This window comes from Mobula hypostoma, chromosome 22 (genome assembly GCF_963921235.1).
Source record: "Mobula hypostoma chromosome 22, sMobHyp1.1, whole genome shotgun sequence".
NCBI lineage: Eukaryota > Metazoa > Chordata > Chondrichthyes > Myliobatiformes > Myliobatidae > Mobula > Mobula hypostoma.
In genome coordinates, this window is record NC_086118.1 from 54,728,976 (window position 1) to 54,748,151 (window position 19,176).

Consider the following 19,176-nt stretch of genomic DNA (forward strand, 5'->3'; position numbering starts at 1 on the left):
CTGCGTGCTTGCAGAAACATGTTTCTTAGACAATATCCCATTTACCATCAGTCTTCAGGGACCTTAGCCAATATTATTTTGTGACTATATATGCTGTATGCTCTGTATGACCGTATATACTGTGTTTTGCATCTTGGCCCTGGCAGAATGCTATTTCGTTTAGCGCTCTGGTTCCTAAAGTGGGTGATATTGCCTCCTTGGGGCAGTGATAGTTTCTAAGGGGCTGTGTTAGAGCCAATTCTTTTTATATTTTATATCAATGGTTTGGATGATGGAATTGATGGCTTTGTTGCAAAGTTTGCAGATGATATGAAGAGAGGTGGAGGGGCAGCTAGTTAGAGAGGTATAGAGGCTACAGAAGAACTTAGATTAAGGAGAACAGGCAAATAAGTGGCAGATGAAATACTGAGACGGGAAGTGTATGGTTATGCCCTTTGGTAGAAGAAATGAAAGGGCTGATTATTTTCTAAATGGAAAGAAGTTACAAAAATCTGAGGCGCAAAGGGTCTTGGGAGTCTTTGAGCAGGATTCCATGATGATTAATTCTGGTGAGTCTGGTGAGAAGGCAAATGCAATGTTAGCATTCATTTTGAGAGGACTAGAATATAAGAGCAAGAATATAATGTAGAGACTTTATAAAGCACTGGTAAGGCCTCACTTGGAGTATTGTGAGCAGTTTGTGCCCCTTAGAAAGGATGTGCTGAAACTGGAGAGGGTTCAAAGGAGGTTCATGAAAATGATTCCAGGATTGAACGGCTTGTCATATGAAGAGTGTTTGTGGCCTTGTGCCTGTATTAACTGGAATTCAGAAGAATGAGGGATGACCTAATTGAAACTTATTGAATATTGAAAGGCGTTGATAGAGTAGATGTGGAGAGGACATTTCCTATGGTGGGAGTGTCTGAGACCTGAGGACACAGCCTCAGAATAGAGGGGTGTCCTTTTAGAACAGAGATGAAGAGGAATTTCTTTGATGAGAGCGTGGTGAATCTGTGGAATTTGTTGCCACAGGCAGTTGTGGAGGCAAATAGCCTAATTCTGTTGCTATATCTTATGGTCTTATGACGAGGATAAGGGGGGGGGGTGGAGGAGTGCTCAAGAGCGAAGGGGTCAGCTGAGGGATTACAGGCTTAATTTAAGAAATTAATTGAGGCATTTGATCCCCAGTGTCTCAAAATGGATTACAATGATCACATAATAACCTCATCTCTTGGTAGCCCACCATTCTTTTAGACTTTGCTCAAAGCGCATTATAGTTGTTGAAAAGCAATGTGACACTTCTGTATTTGGCATACCATGAGAATTATGGACTGAAGAAATTGTGTTATTTCTGGGCCTAGCCCGTGCATTATTGTCGTTCACTACTGTGGTACAGTGTTAGTACGATTCTGATGCAATTACTGTGAATTAGTGTATGGCATTCAATGGGGTAAAGTTCAGAATTTGCCCTTTCAAATGCTCTTGACTGCATGTGAAGTTTCTTTGAACATTTGAAGAGAATACACTCTGATAAAGCAAACAAGAACTTAGCTTATTTCCATTCACATCGTGAAAACTTTCAGAAATGAAAGCCACTTCAAACCATGTTTGCGAGCACTTCATAACAAAACGTGATGGTTTGCATGCTTCATACAACATTTCATTGCTCATTATTAAATCTGGAAAGCCCCATACAATTGGAGAAGAACTGATTCTGTCAGCAGTAAACAACAGGAATTCTGCAGTTGTTGGAAATTCAAGCAACACACATCAAAGTTGCTGGTGAACGCAGCAGGCCAGGCAGCATCTCTAGGAAGAGGAACAGTTGACGTTTCAGGCCGAGACCCTTCGTCAGGACTAACTGAAGAGTTAGTAAGAGATTTGAAAGTGGGAGGGGGAGATCCAAAGTGATAGGAGAAGACAGGAGGGGGAGGGATGGAGCCAAGAGCTGGACAGGTGATTGGCAAAGGGGATATGAGAGGATCATGGGACAGGAGGCCCGGGGAGAAAGACGTTGGGGGGGGAACCCAGAGGATGGGCAAGGGGTATAGTCAGAGGGACAGAGGGAGAAAAAGGAGAGTGAGAGAAAGAATGTGTGTATAAAAATAAATAACGGATGGGGTACGAGGGGCATTAGCGGAAGTTAGAGAAGTCAATGTTCATGCCATCAGGTTGGAGGATACCCAGACGGAATATAAGGTGTTGTTCCTCTAACCTGAATGTGGCTTCATCTTTACAGTAGAGGAGGCCGTGGATAGACATGTCAGAATGGGAATGGGATGTGGAATTAAAATGTGTGGCCACTGGGAGATCCTGCTTTCTCTGGCAGACAGAGCGTAGGTGTTCAGCAAAGCGGTCTCCCAGTCTGCGTCGGGTCTCGCCAATATATAGAAGGCCACATCGGGAGCACCGGACGCAGTATATCACCCCATCCAACTCACAGGTGAAGTGTCGCCTCACCTGGAAGGACTAGCTGGGGCCCTGAATGGTGGTAAGGGAGGAAGTGTAAGGGCACGTGTAGCACTTGTTCCGCTTACAAGGATAAGTACCAGAAGGGAGATCAGTGGGGAGGGATGGGGGGGATGAATGGACAAGGGAGTCGCGTAGGGAGTGATCCCTGCGGAAAGCAGAGAGGGGGAGGAGGGAAAGATGTGCTTAGTAGTTGGATTCCGTTGGAGGTGGCGGAAGTTACGGTGAATAATATGTTGAACCCAGAGGCTGGTGGGGTGGTAGGTGAGGACCAGTGGAACCCTATTCCTAGTCGGGTGGCGGGAGGATGGAGTGACAGCAGATGTGCGTGAAATGGGGGAGATGCGTTTGAGAGCAGAGTTGATGGTGGAGGAAAGGAAGCCCCTTTCTTTGAAAAAGGAGGACATCTCCCTTGTCCTGGAATGAAAAGCCTCATCCTGAGAGCAGATGCGGCGGAGACGGAGGAACTGCGAGAAGGGGATGGCATTTTTGCAAGAGACAGGGTGAGAAGAGGAATAGTCCAGATAGCTGTGAGAGTCAGTAGGCTTATAGTAGACATCAGTGGATAAGCTGTCACCAGAGATAGAGGCAGAAAGATCTAGAAAGGGGAGGGAGGTGTCGGAAATGGACCAGGTAAACTTGAGGGCAGGGTGAAAGTTGGAGGCAAAGTTAATAAAGTCAACAAGCTCTGCATGCGTGCAGGAAGCAGCGCCAATGCAGTCGTCGATGTAGCGAAGGAAAAGTGGGGGACAGATACCAGAATAGGTACGGAACATAGATTTCCTGTCGGCAGTTAGCAATAAAGAGATCCAGAGCAGGCAGAAGACCAGAGCGGGGTGTCCATGAAGAAGAGGAGGGTTGAAGGAGGGAGAAGGGGTCATTGGTGGGGGTGGAAGAGTCCTTGCCGAAAAAGTAGGCACAGAGACGGCGGAAGAAGAGTTCCGCATCATGGCAAACACGGAACTCGCTGAGGTGTGGGCGAAGGGGGACAAAGGTGAGGCCCTTACTGAGGACAGAGCATTCTGCCTCCGACAGTTGAAGGTCGGGGTGGATGGTAAAGACCCGGCACGGATGAGAGCTGGGATCAGAGGGGGGAGGGGGGAGGCTGGGGGTGTCAGTGGAGAGGGGAGGGTTGGGGTGAGAGGAAGGGAGCAGTAAGGGAGGTTCTGAGAACGATTTTGCATAAGTAAGCAAATCAAATAATTAAAGTGCCGCTGAGCAGAATCAACTCTGTTCAAGCATGTAATGTCTGAGAATGTGGAAGATACATTGTGTAACATACTTAAGACAACAAAATTTGCTCTGCAGTTGGATGAGTCAACTTTGCAAGGCAACGAATCTTTGCTTCTTGGTCATGTTTACTTTTAAGAGATGAAGCGTGGTTCAAGAGTTGGTATTTGCAAGGGGACTAGAAACAGATATGAAGGGGGAGTCAATATTATAGGTTGTTGAGCAATTTTTCAATAAGAAAGACATTCCTCTTATTTTTGCCTGTGCAACAGATGAGGCACCATCAATGACAGGATGCCACCATGGGGTTATTAATTTATTGAAGAAAAGCTGTAACTAACATAATTACCATTCACTGTCAAATTTACTGATTATATCTTGTCGCAAAACAACCTAAGTAAACATCTGCACAAATTATTAAATGTTGTTATCACAGGAGTAATAAAATGAAGTCTCATGCTCTCAATTCTTGATTATTTTGAGAACTTTGTGTTTAGAATGATGAGCAGTTTGAATGCTTACTGTTGTACACAAAAGTTAGGTGGCTTTCAAAGGGAATGTGCTTGAGATGCTCTTATGCACTTTTTAAAACTGTGATAAAAGTCTTTGAAGGCTTGAATGTTTCATTCAGTAATCAACTCAAGAATATCAGGCATGACATTGCTTATTTGTCAGAATTATTCACAATGTTTAATGAAATCAATATTCAATTGTAAAGAAATGATGTGAATCTTATCAAAATCAAATCAGTTGTCTCCACAATTTCTGTTCAAGTCAACTATTTAAGTGCAACATTGGTTGTTGCGACCTTTTCCAATTTCCGAGCCTCCCTTGATAGGAAGAGAAAGAAAGAAAATAACAGATGATGATCTTCAAGTATACCGTGCCCACCTGGGTGAGCTGCATAGAGACACGTCGGAGAGATTTAAGGATGTTCTCTCAATCCAGACTCCAGATTGGGTAATAAATCCATTCCTGAACACTGTAATGAAGGCTTAACAGGAAGGATGGAGGAAGAACTGATCTTGCTACAAAATGACTTTGAGCTGAAGCTATGGTTCAAAAAAATCATATCAAGACTTTTGGTTGCAGAAAGAAATCTCTGAATGCTATTCTGCACTGTGGAAAAGGTCAAGATGTTCTTTATTGCCTTTCCAATACAGGTTTCCCCCGCCATCCAAAGGTAGAGCATTCCTATGAAATGGTTCATAAGCCAGAACGTCGTAAAGTGAAGAAGCAATTACCATTTATTTATATGGGAAAAATTTGTGAGCATTCGCAGACCCAAAAAATAACCTACCAAATCATGCCAAATAACAGATAAAACCTACAATAACAGTAACATATACTATAAGCAGGAATGATATGATAAATACACAGCCTATATAAAGTAGAAATACTTTTCTACAATCATTGCCGCATTATCCACCGTCGTGAAAATCTCGCGCAAGCACTCTCAGCAGAAACACTCTCTCCAGTAACCTTTAAGCTATGAAGCTGCCAAATCATTTCAAATAACACATAAAAATATACAGCCTATATAAAGTAGAAATAATGTATGTAAAGTGTAGTATCACTTACCGGAATCGGGAATACAGCGCCAAGCACACTGATGATAGTGTGTTAGGCTGAGTTGCCGGAGGTTGCGGTGGTGGGACACTGGGGTGTCATCTCATCGTCGTCTGTTTCCATCAGGGCAGGCAGGTCATCTTCTTCTATGTCTACCTGCCTCGATGTCGAAGGCCGAGGTTCGTCGTCTGCTGTGACTGATGTGGAAGGCTTGAAAAACGACAGTATGCTTGACTGCTTAGCCTCACGCATTTTTCTATCATACAGTTCTTTGTAAGCACTCAAACCATCCTGCAAATACGCTCTAAACCTATGTACCCTTTCAAAATTAAAGTTATACTTTTCTGCAATCATTGCAGCGAAAATCTCACGCAGTTGCTTTATGTTCAGTTCCTGGACGACTTCACTTTCTTTATACTTTTTATTGTCGCCAAACAATTGATACTAGAACATACAATCATCACAACGATATTTGATTCTGCGCTTTGCGCTCCCTGGAGTACAAATTGATAGTAAATATTAAAAATTTAAATTATAAATCATAAATAGAAAATAGAAAAGGGAAAGAAAGGTAGCGCAAAAAAACTGAGAGGCAGGTCTGGATATTTGGAGGATACGGCCCAGATCTGCGTCAGGATCCATTCAGTAGTCTTATCACAGTTGGAAAGAACCTGTTCCCAAATCTGGCAGTACGAGTCTTCTAGCTCCTGAGCCTTCTCCCGGAGGGAAGAGGGACGAAAAGTGTGTTGGCTGGATGGGTTGTGTCCTTGATTATCCTAGCAGCACTGCTCCGACAGCGTGCAGTGTAAAGTGAGTCCAAGGATGGAAGATTGGTTTGTGTGATGTGCTAGGCTGTGTTCACGATCTTTTGCAGGTTCTTCTGGTCTTGGACAGGACAACTTCCATACCAGGTTGTGATGCACTCTGGAAGAATACTTTCTACGGTGCATCTATAAAAATTAGTGAGGGTTTTAGGGGACAGGCCAAATTTCTTTAGCTTTCTCAGGAAGTAAAGGTGCTGGTGGGCTTTCTTAGCAGTGGACTCTGCTTGGTTGGACCAAGTCAGGTCATTTGTGATATTGACCCCGAGGAACTTAAAGCTTTTGACCTGTTCCACTTACGCACCACCGATGTAAATTAGGTCGTGCGGTCCGCTACTCCTTCTGAAGTCAACAACCAGTTCCTTCGTCTTGCTGACGTTGAGGGATAGGTTATTGTCTTCGCACCATGCCACCAGGTTCTTAATTTCCTCTCTGTACTCAAACTCATCATTACCCGAGATACGGCCTATAATTGTGGTGTCATCAGCAAACTTATTGAGTTGGATAGAAACTTGACTACACAATCATGGGTGTACAGTGAGTACAGCAGGGGGCTTTTGGTCCGTTCGCTACTGCATTCGGTTTCGATTGTTATCCTTTCCTCTTCCAATTGCATCAGCTCTTCATCTATCAGTTCTTGGTCATGGGATGCCAAAACCTCTTCAACATCATCTTCGTCAACTTCCACAAGCCAAACCCACTTTGTCCTTACGTCGTTCACCATGATCGAAACACTTAATTATGTCTAGTTTTACACTAAGTGTAACACCCTTACGAGCTCTTTTAGGCTTTTCCGATACCTTAGAACTCATCTTGCTAACAGATGCTCAAAATAAATCGACATAAAGCACAGATGCTCACAGGCACGTGTTTAAGCAATGCCATCTAGAATGCAGTTCTGGGGGAGGAGCTTGGCTGCTCGGGGTGCGCGCGCTGCCTTTTTTCATAACAGTGAAAACACCTTCTGTTAGCGAAAACAGGTAACTAATGTAGGTCTTTTATAACAGCGAGGTTTCGTAAAGCGAACGTTCGAAAAGTGGGGGACACCTGTTTCTGATAAAGTAGTGGGTGGTTTCAGAGCAGTCACCCAACTTCTTTGAAAGCAACAAAACAGACTGCAAATTACTGAACGTGGGGACTTGAGACTCCTTCTGAGTGAAATTCAGCCTGCTTTTGCTGATTCAACTGATATCACTGCCCCAACCCCATCCATTTTTATATCTGAGGTGTTGTCATATAATTTAAAATGTGTGAACTATGGTCAGTTTAACATTTGATTCTCAATTTGTACAAGAATACTTCACTGTTTTAGTGATCCATTAAATTAATTGTTGGAGGCTAGGTACAGTCTGAAGAAGGAGTTTGTAGGTTCTCCCTGTGACTGTGTCGGTTTCTTCCAGGTGCTCCAGTTTCCTCCCATGTTCCAAAGATGTACAGGTTAGGGTTAGTAGGGTATGGGCATGTTATGTTGAGGCTGGAAGCATGGGAACACTTGCAGGTTGATCCCCAGCACATCCTCAGACTGTTGGTTGTTGAGGCAAACAACTATGTGTTTCAATAACAATGTAAAAAAGCGTGACAAATAAAGCTGATCTTTAATCTTTATCTTTGAATGGATTTTTAGGACAAACTGATGGTGTAGAAAAGGTTTGGGGATCTGTATATACATTTTTGTTTTGAATGTAACTGAGTACAAGTTGGCATGAGTAAGTTTAAGCTAAACAAAGTAAGTGACAATATATCAACCTACTCGTAGTACAGTGTAATGGTGAGATTTGTGTCCATTGCTCATGAAATTGTACGAAAAGATTCTCATCTGAGTTACAATTTGTATCATTAAAAAAATTAGTTTGGTTGAACCCAGTTAGGTGGTTTATAAATGTTAATGCTAAATTTAGGACAACACTCAGTGAGATGTAAACCAATCTTTTAGCTTGCTTAATATTTTCCAGGTAGGTTTGGGTTGATTGTTGCTAACTGGCTTTGACATGCAGTATTGAGGTGCACATAGACTCTGACTAGGCTTTTGGTTTAAGACTATCACACAGCTTTGGTCTAGATCAGATTGGATAGGAAGATAGAACTGGACAATTAAAAGTGGTATTAGCTGTAGGAATGGCATGGAGCATTGCACATTACAGGTTAAATTTCAGTCCTAGTTTCAGGTTGAAAGTCATTGTGTTGTAAGAATGCTACTTGTTATGAACAAGAAGACATGGTGATTATTAGTCATCAGTGAATTACCATTGTTTTTGACGGAGTTAGTTGTTCTGTAATTTCTGTAAAATGTTGTTTATTGGTGGTGCCAAAGTTTCTATGACCTCAATTTCCCTGACTCTGCTTCCTAGCTGTCCAAATATTGCATATAACAATTGCTGGCACTAAACAGCAGAAAACAAATTGTAAGCTCTAGGATGCATCCTTCATAAGATCAGTGAAGATGTTGGCAACCCTTTAGAAAAAATCACCTTCAGTGGCAGTGGATTTGCATTTTCTACAAAGTAATAGATTAAGTTTACATTATTTTTGTTTGTGGACAGAGTTTCTTGCCTTAATTCCAATTCTCTGTACTCCCATCATGGTTTTAGGGAATGGCTTCATTTGGGCAAGGCAAACACCAGGAGATTAGAACAGCACACTGACTGATCTTTCTTTTGAAACCTTAACCTCTTAACAATCTAAAAAATCTTATAGCAAGCCATGCAACCTCTGTGAAAAGAGAAGTATTACATTGAAGACCCTTGGTCACAACTTGGTCCTGAAATGTTAACTCCATTTTTCTTTTTACCTGTTGCTTGACCTGACAAATATTTGCAATTTTTTCTATTTTTATTTCAGATTCTAAGCCTATGCAGGTATTTGATATTTTCTATTTTCCGCTCTACTGAATACTTTGTTTTCTGTTGAATCAGGTTGTTGCAAATAGATTTACTAACAGAGCATGATGGCCAGTCAGGAGGAGACCTGGGAAAAACTGGATTCGGAATTTGACCACTACTTAGTTGACATGAAACCATTTGTTCTGAAGCTTATACAGAAGTCAGGTAAGGTAATGATGATTGATAACTTTCTCATAGATTATTTCAGAACTGTTTCACTTTCAGGTAATTTCTCCCTTCTCTATAAGGGTTATAATATAAGACCTGAAGACGGGTTCCCAACCTGGGGTCCATGGACCCTTTGGTTAATGGTAGGGGTCATGGCATAAAAAAAGGTTGGGAGCACCTGTCTAAGACCAAAAAACATAGGAGCATAATTCGGTCATTCAGCTCATTTAGTCTGCTCCGCTGTTCTATCATGGCTGATTTATTATCCTTCTCAACCTCAAGCTCCTGCCTTCTCCCTGTAACCTTTGACACCCTGATTAATCAAGAACCTATCAACCTCTGCCTTAAATATACCCAATGACAGCCTCAACAGCCATCTGTGGCAGTAAATTTCACAGGATCACCACCCTCTGGCTAAAGACGTTTTTCTAGATCTCTGTTCTAAAAGGATGACTGTATTCTGAGGCTGTGCCCTCTGGTCGAAGATTCTCCCGCTATTGGAAACATTCCCTCCACACCCATTCTATTTAGGCCTTTCAATATCTGATAGGTTTCAATGAGATCTCCCCTCTTATTCTCTTAAATTCCAGTGAGTACAGGCCCAGAACTATCAAATGTTTCTCACATGTTAACCCTTTAATTACTGAGAACATTCCCATGAACCTCCTCTAGATCGTCTCCAATGCCAGCCCATAACTGCTCACAATGCTCCAAATATGTTCTGACCAATGCCTTATAAAGCCTCAGCATTACATCCTTGCTCTTGTGCTCTAGTCCTCTTGAAGTGAATGCTGACATTACATTTGCCTTCCAAAACAGCTTGCAAGTTAACCTTTAAGGAATCCTGCACAAGGACTTGCAGGTCCCTTTGCACCTCTGATTTTTTAATTTCCTCCGCATTTAGGAAAAAGTTTACGCCTTTATTCCTTCTACAAAAGTGCATGAACATACACTTCCCTACATTGTATTCCATCTGCTACTTCTTTGCCCATTCTCCCAATGTGTCTAAGTAGACACCCTGTGTCTAAGCAGACACCCTGTGTTCTCAACACCACTTGCCCTTCCCCCTGTCTTAGTAGCACTGCAAACTTGGCCACAAAGCCAAAAATTCCATCATCCAAATCATTGACATATAATGTGGAAAAATAAGTGATCCCAATACAATCCCCTGTGGAACACCACTAGTCACCGGCAGCCAACTGGAATAGGCCCCCTTAATTCTGACTCTGCCTCCTGCCAATCAGTCACTCTTCTATCTATGTGAGTATCTTTCCTGTAGCATCATGGGGTCTTATCTTGTTAACCAGTCTATATGTGGCACCTTGTCAAAGGTTTTTTTGAAAATCCAAGACAACAAAATCCACTTTGTCTATTCTGCCTGTCATTTCCTCAAAGAATTTTGTTGGATATAGCCCAGTCCATCACAGGTAAAACCCTCCCCATCATTGAGCACATCTACGCGAAACATTGTTGCAGGAAAGCAGCATCCATCATCGGTGACCCCCATCACCCGGGACATGCTTTCTTCTTGCTGCTGCCATCAGGAAGAAGGTACAGGAGCCTCAGAACTTACATCACCAGGTTCAGGAACAGTTATTACCCCTCATCCATCAGGTCCCACACCACCAGGTTCAGGAACAGTTATCACCCCTCAACCATCAGGTCCCACACCACCAGGTTCAGGAACAGTTATTACCCCTCAACCTTGAAACAAAGGGAATACTTCACTTCACTTGCCCCATCATTGAAATGTTCCTACATCCTGTGGACTCACTTTCAAGGGCTCTTCATCTCATGTTCTTGATATTTGTTGCTTATTTTTATTATTATTATTATTATTCATTTCTTTTTGAATTTGCACAGTTTGTGTCTTTTGCACATAGGCTGAACACCCAAGTTAGTGCGGTCTTTATCATTGAGTCTATTATGGTTATTATTCTGTTATGGATTTATTGAGTATGTTCAAAAGAAAATGAATCTTAGGGTTCTATATGGAGATGTATATGTACCTTGATAATAAATTTACTTTGAACTTTGAGATTTGTCAGGCAAGATTTCACCTGAAGGAAACCATGCTGACTTTGGTCTATTTTGTCATGTGCCTCCAAGTACCCTGAAACCTCAGTGTTAATTATAGAAGCCACTATTTTTCTAACCAATGAAGTCATCATTTCCTTTCTTCTACATCCCTTCCTTCTTAAAGAGTGGAGTGGCATTTGCTATTTTCTAGTTCTCTGGAACCATTCCAAAATCTAGTGATTCTTGAAAGACTATTACAAATACCTCCACAATTCAGCTACCTCTTTCAGAGTCCTGGGGTGTAATCTATCTTGTCCAGGTGACTTATGTACCTTCAGACTTTCCAGCTTCCCAAGCACCTTCTCCTTAACAATAGCAAAGACATTTACTTCTACTCCAACACTCCTGCATTTCTAGCATTCTGCAAGTGTCTTCCACAGTGAAGGCTGATAAGAAATACTTATTAAGTTTGTCTGCATTTTCTTTGTACCCCATTACTAACCCTCCAGCATCAATGTCCAGTGATCCGATATCCACACTCATCTGTCTTCTACTCTTTATATGTCTGAAGAACTTTTTGTATTTTCTTTTATGTTATTGGCTAGCTTGCCTTCATATTTCATCTTTTCTCTCTTTATGGCTTTTTTAGTTGCCTTCTATAAGTTTTTAAATGCTTCCCAACCCTCTAACTTCTCACTAATTATTGCTGTATTATATGCCCATTGTTCTTCTTTCATGCTGTCTTTGACTTCCCTTGTCAGCCATGTTTGCCGCATCCTCCCTTTAAAATACTTCTTCATCTTTGGGCTTTATCTTTCCTGTGCCTTCCAAATCTCCCCCAGGAACACCAGCCATTGCTGTTCTGTTATAATCCCTGATAGTGTCCCCTTCCAATCCACTTTGGCCAGCTGTTCTCTCATGCCTCTATCATTCCCTTTACTCCACTTTAATACTTATACTTCCGATTTTTAGCTTCTTCCTGTCAAACTGCAGGGTGAATTCTATAATATCATGATCACTGTCTCGCAAGGATTCCTTTAACTAAAATTCCCTAATCAAATCTGGCTCATTACACAACACCCAATGCAGAATTGCTGTGCAAATTTGCTCAACCACAAGCTGTTCTATCCAGCATCAACTTGATTATCCCAATCTCCCTGCAAACTGAAATTCCCCATGACTTTCGTAACGTTGCTCTTTTCATGTGCCTTTTCTATTTCCTATTGTAATTTGTATCTCTCATCATGGGTACTGTTTGGGGCCTGTATATAACTTCCATCAGAGTCTTTTCACTCTTACAGTTTCAAAACTCTACCCACAAGGACTCTACATCTTCCAATCCTGTGTCACCTCTTTCTAACAATTTGATTTCATATTTTACAATCAGAGCCACCCCATCCCCTCTGCCTACCTTCCAATCCTTTCGATACAGTGTGTATCCTTGGATGTTAAGCTCCCAACTGTGATCTTCTTTCAGCCATGACTTAGTGAGGCCCCCAACGTCATATCTGCCAATTTCTAACAGCACTACAAGTTCATTTACCTTATTCAGTATATTGCGTGCATTCAGATATAATGCCCTTAGTCTGTATTCATCACCCTTTTTGGTTTTTGCCCTTTGTTACACTTTTAACTTCTCCTTTGACTACATTTTTGCCCTATTACCTGCCTGTCCTTCCTCAGTGTTACTACATACTGAATCTACTTTATACCATCTGCTTGATCCTTTTCTCTATCACTGTGGTCCCGTCCTGCTGCTATATTAGTTTAAACCTTCTTCAACAGCTCTAGCAAACCTGTGTGCAAGGATATTGGTCGCTTTTGGGTTTAGCTGCAACCCATCCTTTTCGTACAGGTTATACTTTCCCCGGAAGAGATTCCAATAATCCAGAAATCCGGGAACCTGTCCTGCGCAAGTTCATCTGCTAAATCATCCTATTCTTACCCTCAGTGGTGCTTGGCACAGGCAGCAATCCTGAGATTATTACCCTGGAGGTCTTGCTTTACAGCTTTTAGCTAACTCACTATATTTTCTCTTCAGAATCCCTGGTTGTTCATCTTGCTCCTTTAGAATACCTTGGATGCAATCCGAGACATCCCTGATCCTGGCACCTGGGAGGCAACATGCCATCTGGTTATCTCTTCCATGTCCACAGAACTTGCTTTCTGCTCCTCTAAATTATAGAATCCCCTATCACTAATACACTCCTCTTATCCCCCACCCCCTTCTGAGCCACAGAGATAAACTCAGTGTTGAGATCAGGTCACTGCAGTTTTCCCCAGGTAGGTTATTCTCCCCCCCCCGACCCCCCACAACACCATCCAGAATGGTACACATATTATTGAGGGGAATGGCCACAGGGGTAGTCTGCACTGGCTGCCTATTCCTTTTCTCTCTCCTGAAAGCCACCCAGGTATCTTCCTCCTGCAACTTAGGGGTGACTGCCTCGAATCTATCACCTCCTCATTTTCCTGTATGAGCCGAAGGTTATCCTGCTGTAGCTCCAATATCATGGTTTGAGTTTTATGTTCTGTGAAGAATTTCATTCTAATTTAATATCTTGAGCTTTGGAATACTGCTGATGAAATCTGAATTCAGTTGTAGTTTGAGTTTCTGGTCTAAGAGCATTGATTGTACAGGACTGCAATATTAGAAGCTCTAAATATCTCTTAGTTTCTTTCTGCTGTCACGGCATGTTTGCAGTGCTTATTTTACATATCTCCAAGTTATTTTCCAGTAGTACTTTCCATATACTCCAGTAAAGGATTTAATCTACGCATTTTCCTGCTGTAGCGTCTCTATCTCTGCTGCTATGTTATTAGGAATAATTGTCATTTTTGAAAATTCTGTCTGTATGCTATAGAGCGGCAGAGATGTGCATTATGGATTAAGAAATTGTGCGATCCATCTGGAGCTGGAGCAGGAATCATGGGGCGGAAAAATCGTAACATGTATGCCAAGCTTCTACTACACATGCTCAGACGGGGAGTCCTTGAAGGGCCATTCACACAAAGGCCAGAACCTGGATCTCTTAAAACACTGCCTTCTTACATGGTATGAAGTGTTGAACAAAATAAATACAATAATTCCAATATTTATGATATTCCAATATTTCTCTATATGATTTTGTGAAGTTATGCAGTTAATAATATTTTCTTTAGATGTCACTGTTGCCCTTACTATTGTATTAATGTGCAGGTTATTAATGAATTTACAAATAATGTTGGCCTAATAATCTTGAGAAGCTCTTTTGGAGCCTGAGCTGAATTTTAGGCATGACACCTTTACTCACTCCTTTATCCTGGGGGTGATGTGTATGTACAATTTGTTTGTATGCCCATGTCATTTACATCAAGTAGGGATCTGTTTGATCCTGTGGATGGTTTTTGACTTTACTGTCTTGCTGCAGTGTAAATGGACCAATAATTCCAAAACTCCAAGTTAAGAAAAACAAGTGATGCTAAACCTGCTCTATTTTATCCATTTTGCTGAAAACTGCTAAATACCACAGCTTTGCTTGTACGCAGAGTCAAATGTCATCATATACATTGTATGTACATTGACACATTTCCCTAATTGCCTTTATGTGCAGAGGTTATATAAACCTGAATATATGAAGCCTTCCCAGTGCGGTCTTCTATATCTGCTGTGTCTACTTTAATCAGGAGTTTCCAAACATTTTATGCTACTTGTGAAGCAATACCATTAAGCAAGGGGTTCATGGACCCAAGGTTGGGAACTCCTGGTTTAAATCATCATCGTGGTTAGGTTTTAAAAAAAGAGGTGAAGGTGACATATTTGAATGCTGTCCAGATTTCACCCCTCCTCTGGATTTGGCAGTTTTCAATAGGTTTCAATAGGTACATTTAATTTCAGAGAAATGTATACAATATACATCCTGAAATTCTTTTTCTTTGTAAACATCCACAAAAACAGAGGAGTGCCCCAAATAATGAATGCCAGTTAAATGTTAGAACCCCAAAACCCCCCACCTTACTGGTTTTTCACCTGGAATCTACCAGCCTTCTCCTTCCCACCCTCCCCCTACCTTCTTTATAGGGCCTCTGCCCTTTCCCTCTACAGTCCTGATGAAGGGTTCCGGCCTGAAACGTCTACTCATCGTTTCCATGGATGCTGCCCGACCTGCTGAGTTCCTCCAGCATGTTGTATGTTGCCTTTCTCCTCCACCTCCCCCCTCCCACACATAAGCAGCAGCAAAGCGCCGACCGCCTGCTCCCCCACCAGCTAAAAAACATCTGCACCCTCCACCAAGCACTCAAGCATGCAGCAAAGCAGCAATAAAGACACAGACTTGGTGTACTCTAATGACTACTTATTCACCTGGTCATTCGACATACCACAGGCTCTCTCTCTTCCTAATAAGGGAAAAAAGAGGTGTTCCCGTTTCACAGCGAGAGGGGAGACAAAACAAAACAACTTGCCAATTTATGGTGTTAAAAGTCTGCTGCGTCGCTTTTTCTGAGCTCTGTGCCCAAAGATCTTGGCTCTCTGGGCACACAGCCAGCACGCTGCTTTCAATCTTCCATGTACTCCCACGACACACCAGTTTTCTGCGGCGGCACTGACCTCGAATCCACCTGTCTCCACAGCCACGAAAATCCGGCACCCTGAAGGCACGCTAGTCTTTCAGGCCACGTCCTCAGCATTTCGAAAACTAGCTGGTTGTGAGGCCCTGAGAGCGGGCCCCATTCCCGCAAAGAAACGAAGTCAGTGTGTAACTCCAAGTCAGCATGTTCAAAAGAACCCTGAAAAGGAAAAAAAAGAGATATTAAAGATAGAAATAGAGCTGTTTCTGAAGATGCAAGCAAAAGAGTTGTCATTAAGCGCCATCATCCTAAGCTCTGCCCTCTGTTTTTTTTTCCTTTTTTTATCTCCTAGTTCTCTGGAAATTTATATTCTTGTCCTAAAATTATTAAAATATATTGTTTATAATACTTGTCCCACATCATTTGATTCCTTTGCCATTCCTCAGAGGTTCTCCCGCCAAAATGGTATGTGGTTAATATATCTCCGTCCACCAGAAAAAGCGGGATCCCCCGTAGCCACCTATTCAATTCCACTTCCCATTCCTATTCTGACATGTCCATCCATGGCCTTCTCTACTGCTTGATGAGGCCACTCAAGTTGGAGGAACAACACCTTTTATTCCATCTGGGTAGCATGAACACCAATTTCTCAAACTTCTGGTAATTGCTCTTTGGCCCTTTCTTCACTGTTCCCCATTCCTGTTTCCCTCTCTCATCTCCTTAACTGCCCATAACCTCCCTCTGATGATCCTCCCCCTTCCCTTTTTTCCATGGTCTTCTATCCTCTCCTATCAGATTCCCCCTCCTCTAGCCCTTTTATCTCTTTCACCAATCAACTCCCCAGCTCTTCACTTCACCCCTCCCCTTTCTGATTTCACCCATCACCTGCTACCTTGTATATCTTCCCTCCCTACCACGTTCTTACTCTGACATCTCCCTTTCCTTTCCAGTTCTGAGGAAGGGTCTCAGCCCGAAATGTCGACTGTTAACTCTTTTGCATAGATGCTGCCTGGCCTGCTGAGTTCTTCCCACATTTTCTCCAGCATCTGCAGATTTTCTTGTACTTGTGGTTAATATGCTACATTTTTGTACCACCTGCTGGAAGTTGTTTTACCATGATCCAGTTGTTTTCATGCAAGATTAGAAATTGTTTATAGGGAGCAGAAATTAGCATCTCACCCCATTGCAGTAGTTGGGGTTGTTGGTTGTTCTGCCTAGGAAATTCAAGGTCACGCACACCTTACTTTTCAATATTGAGTGGCAATGCATCAAATGACAAATGCACAAGTGCAAGCAACTTACCTATAAGCGAGAGGAAGCAAGATTGAAGAATGATCTCTGTTTTTGGACATTAAAGGGCAGAATCAGGTTTATTGGTACTGACATTAGTCATGAAATTTTTTGTTTTGTGGTTGCGGTATAGTGCAGCCATAACAAAATGCTATGTTACAGGAAAAATAAATGAATAGTTCAAAAGAGGAATAGCGAGGTAGTATTCATGAGTTCGTGCACTTTTCAGAAATCTGTTAGTAGAGGAGGAAGATGCTGCTCCTGAAATGTTGAGTGTGTGTCTTCAGGCTCTTGTACTTCCTGGTGATAGTAATGAGAAGAGGGCATGTGCTGGATGGTGAGGGTCCTTAATAATCGATGCTACCTTCTTAAGGCGCTGCCTTCTGCAGATATCTTTGATGATGGGAAGGCTTGTACTCATGTTGGAGCTGGCTGAATCTACAACTCTCGGAATTCTTTAATGATCCTGTGCGCCTCCGTACCAAATGGTGATGCAACCATTCAGAATGCTCTCCACATTACATCTGCAGAAATTTTTGCCAGAATTTTTGATTACATACTCAATCTCCTCAAATTCTTAATGAAGGGTAACTGCTGCATTACTTTATCATGATTGCATCAATGTGGTGGGTCTTGGATAGATCCTCTGAGATGTTGACATCCAGGAACTTCAGAAAGCCACACCTTCCACTGCTGATTCCTTGATGAGGATAGGGGTGTGTACTCCTAACTTCCCTTTCCTAAAGTTCACCATCATGTGCAATGTTGTTATGAGATCAATTGACTGGCCAACCTATGTTGCTTTTGAATGCTTCCTTGTTGCTATCTGAAATTCTGCTAACAGCGGTGGTGTCATTGGCGAATTCACAGATGGTGTTTGAGCTGTGTCTAGCCACGCAGTCCTGAGTGTAAAGAGAGTACAGCAGTGGGCTAAGCATGCATCCTTGAGGTATGCCTGTGTTGATTTTCAACAAGGAGGAAATGTCACCCCCAATCCATACTCAGTGAGGAAGTCAGGAATCCAACTGGGGGGGGGGGTTGGGGGGGCGTGAAGGTACAGAAGCCCAGGTTTGAAGCTTGTTGAATAGTACTGAGAGCTTAATGTTGTTGAACACTGAGCTGTAATTAATAAGCTGCAGCCTGACGTAGGTATTACTGTTCTCCAGGTGGTTCAAGGCCAAGTGGAGAACCAGTGAGATTGTGTCTGCTGTAGGCCAGTTGTGGTGCTAAGTAAATTGTAGTGGGTCCAGGTCTACCCACTACAATTTCTAGTCATGATCAAACTCTCAAAGCACTTCATCACAGTAGATATGAGTGCTACCAGGTGATAGTTGTTGAAGCAGCTCACTCTGCTGTTGGACACCTTTGATGTCCTTTAGAAGCAGGTGGGAGCATTTGACTGCAAGAATGATAGATTGAAGATGCCCTTGAGCACTCCCACCAGATGTTATGCACATGTTTTCAGTACCCTGCTAGGTACATCTCAGGGCCTGGTACCTTACGAAGGTTCACTCTCTTGAAGAATATGCTTTATGAACTGTAATATTTTATGAACATCCTATATTTTGTCAGATTTATAGAGGAAAAATACACTTTAGAATCATTTGAAGATTGATATTAGCCCAGAGATTGGAATTTACTGGCAAATAAAAGGTTATAATCTTTATCTCTTGGAAATAGAAGTTTCAGTAAATCAATTTCTTAGTTTTTTTTTCTTTTATGAATTGCAGTCCATCTACTTTGATGAACCCAGCTTTGCAAAGCCACCTGAAAACACTGTTGAGGGAATACCAGAGTGGGTAACGGGTGAGCTCGGTGCAGGTGATTCAAAATCCAGTAAGTCCTGGAGAACCAGCTCTAAAGATGATGCATCTCTTGATTTTCCACGAGGTGCTCACAGGTTAGTGTTTCTTTTAACAGCAACTATTTTATGTCATCTGTTATCATCTTGGTTGTGCCACTTGTCTAACATTTGTTCAGAATTAAGAAGAAGATTGTACCTTTAGGTTGGTTCTGGTTACACTCATATTTGTTGCTTCAATGAAGTAATTTCAAATGAAAGTTTGTTTTCAATGAAAAATTTGCCCAGGTTTAGAACTCAAGATTTACATTAGTCTGTTCAGTATATGCTGCATAGCTACAATTTAATGCAGTGTCAGATCGGGAATAATGATCATTTCATTCTCCTTTACACTTGTGAACTG

At 42.1% G+C, this 19,176-nt stretch overlaps 1 protein-coding gene across 4 annotated transcripts in view; it reads left to right on the forward strand.

Annotated features, from left to right (window-relative positions):
* The window catches only part of cep112 (centrosomal protein 112), a 553,075-nt gene that overhangs the window by 14,657 nt on the left and 519,242 nt on the right, over nucleotides 1-19,176 (forward strand). For all 4 annotated transcript variants that reach the window (XM_063030627.1, XM_063030631.1, XM_063030630.1 and 1 more), the window contains exons 2-4: nucleotides 8,981-9,112; nucleotides 13,999-14,189; nucleotides 18,703-18,872. In XM_063030627.1, the coding sequence (XP_062886697.1) occupies nucleotides 9,010-9,112; nucleotides 13,999-14,189; nucleotides 18,703-18,872 (464 nt within the window). In that variant the 5' untranslated portion in view covers nucleotides 8,981-9,009. The remainder of the gene's footprint in view (nucleotides 1-8,980; nucleotides 9,113-13,998; nucleotides 14,190-18,702; nucleotides 18,873-19,176) is intronic.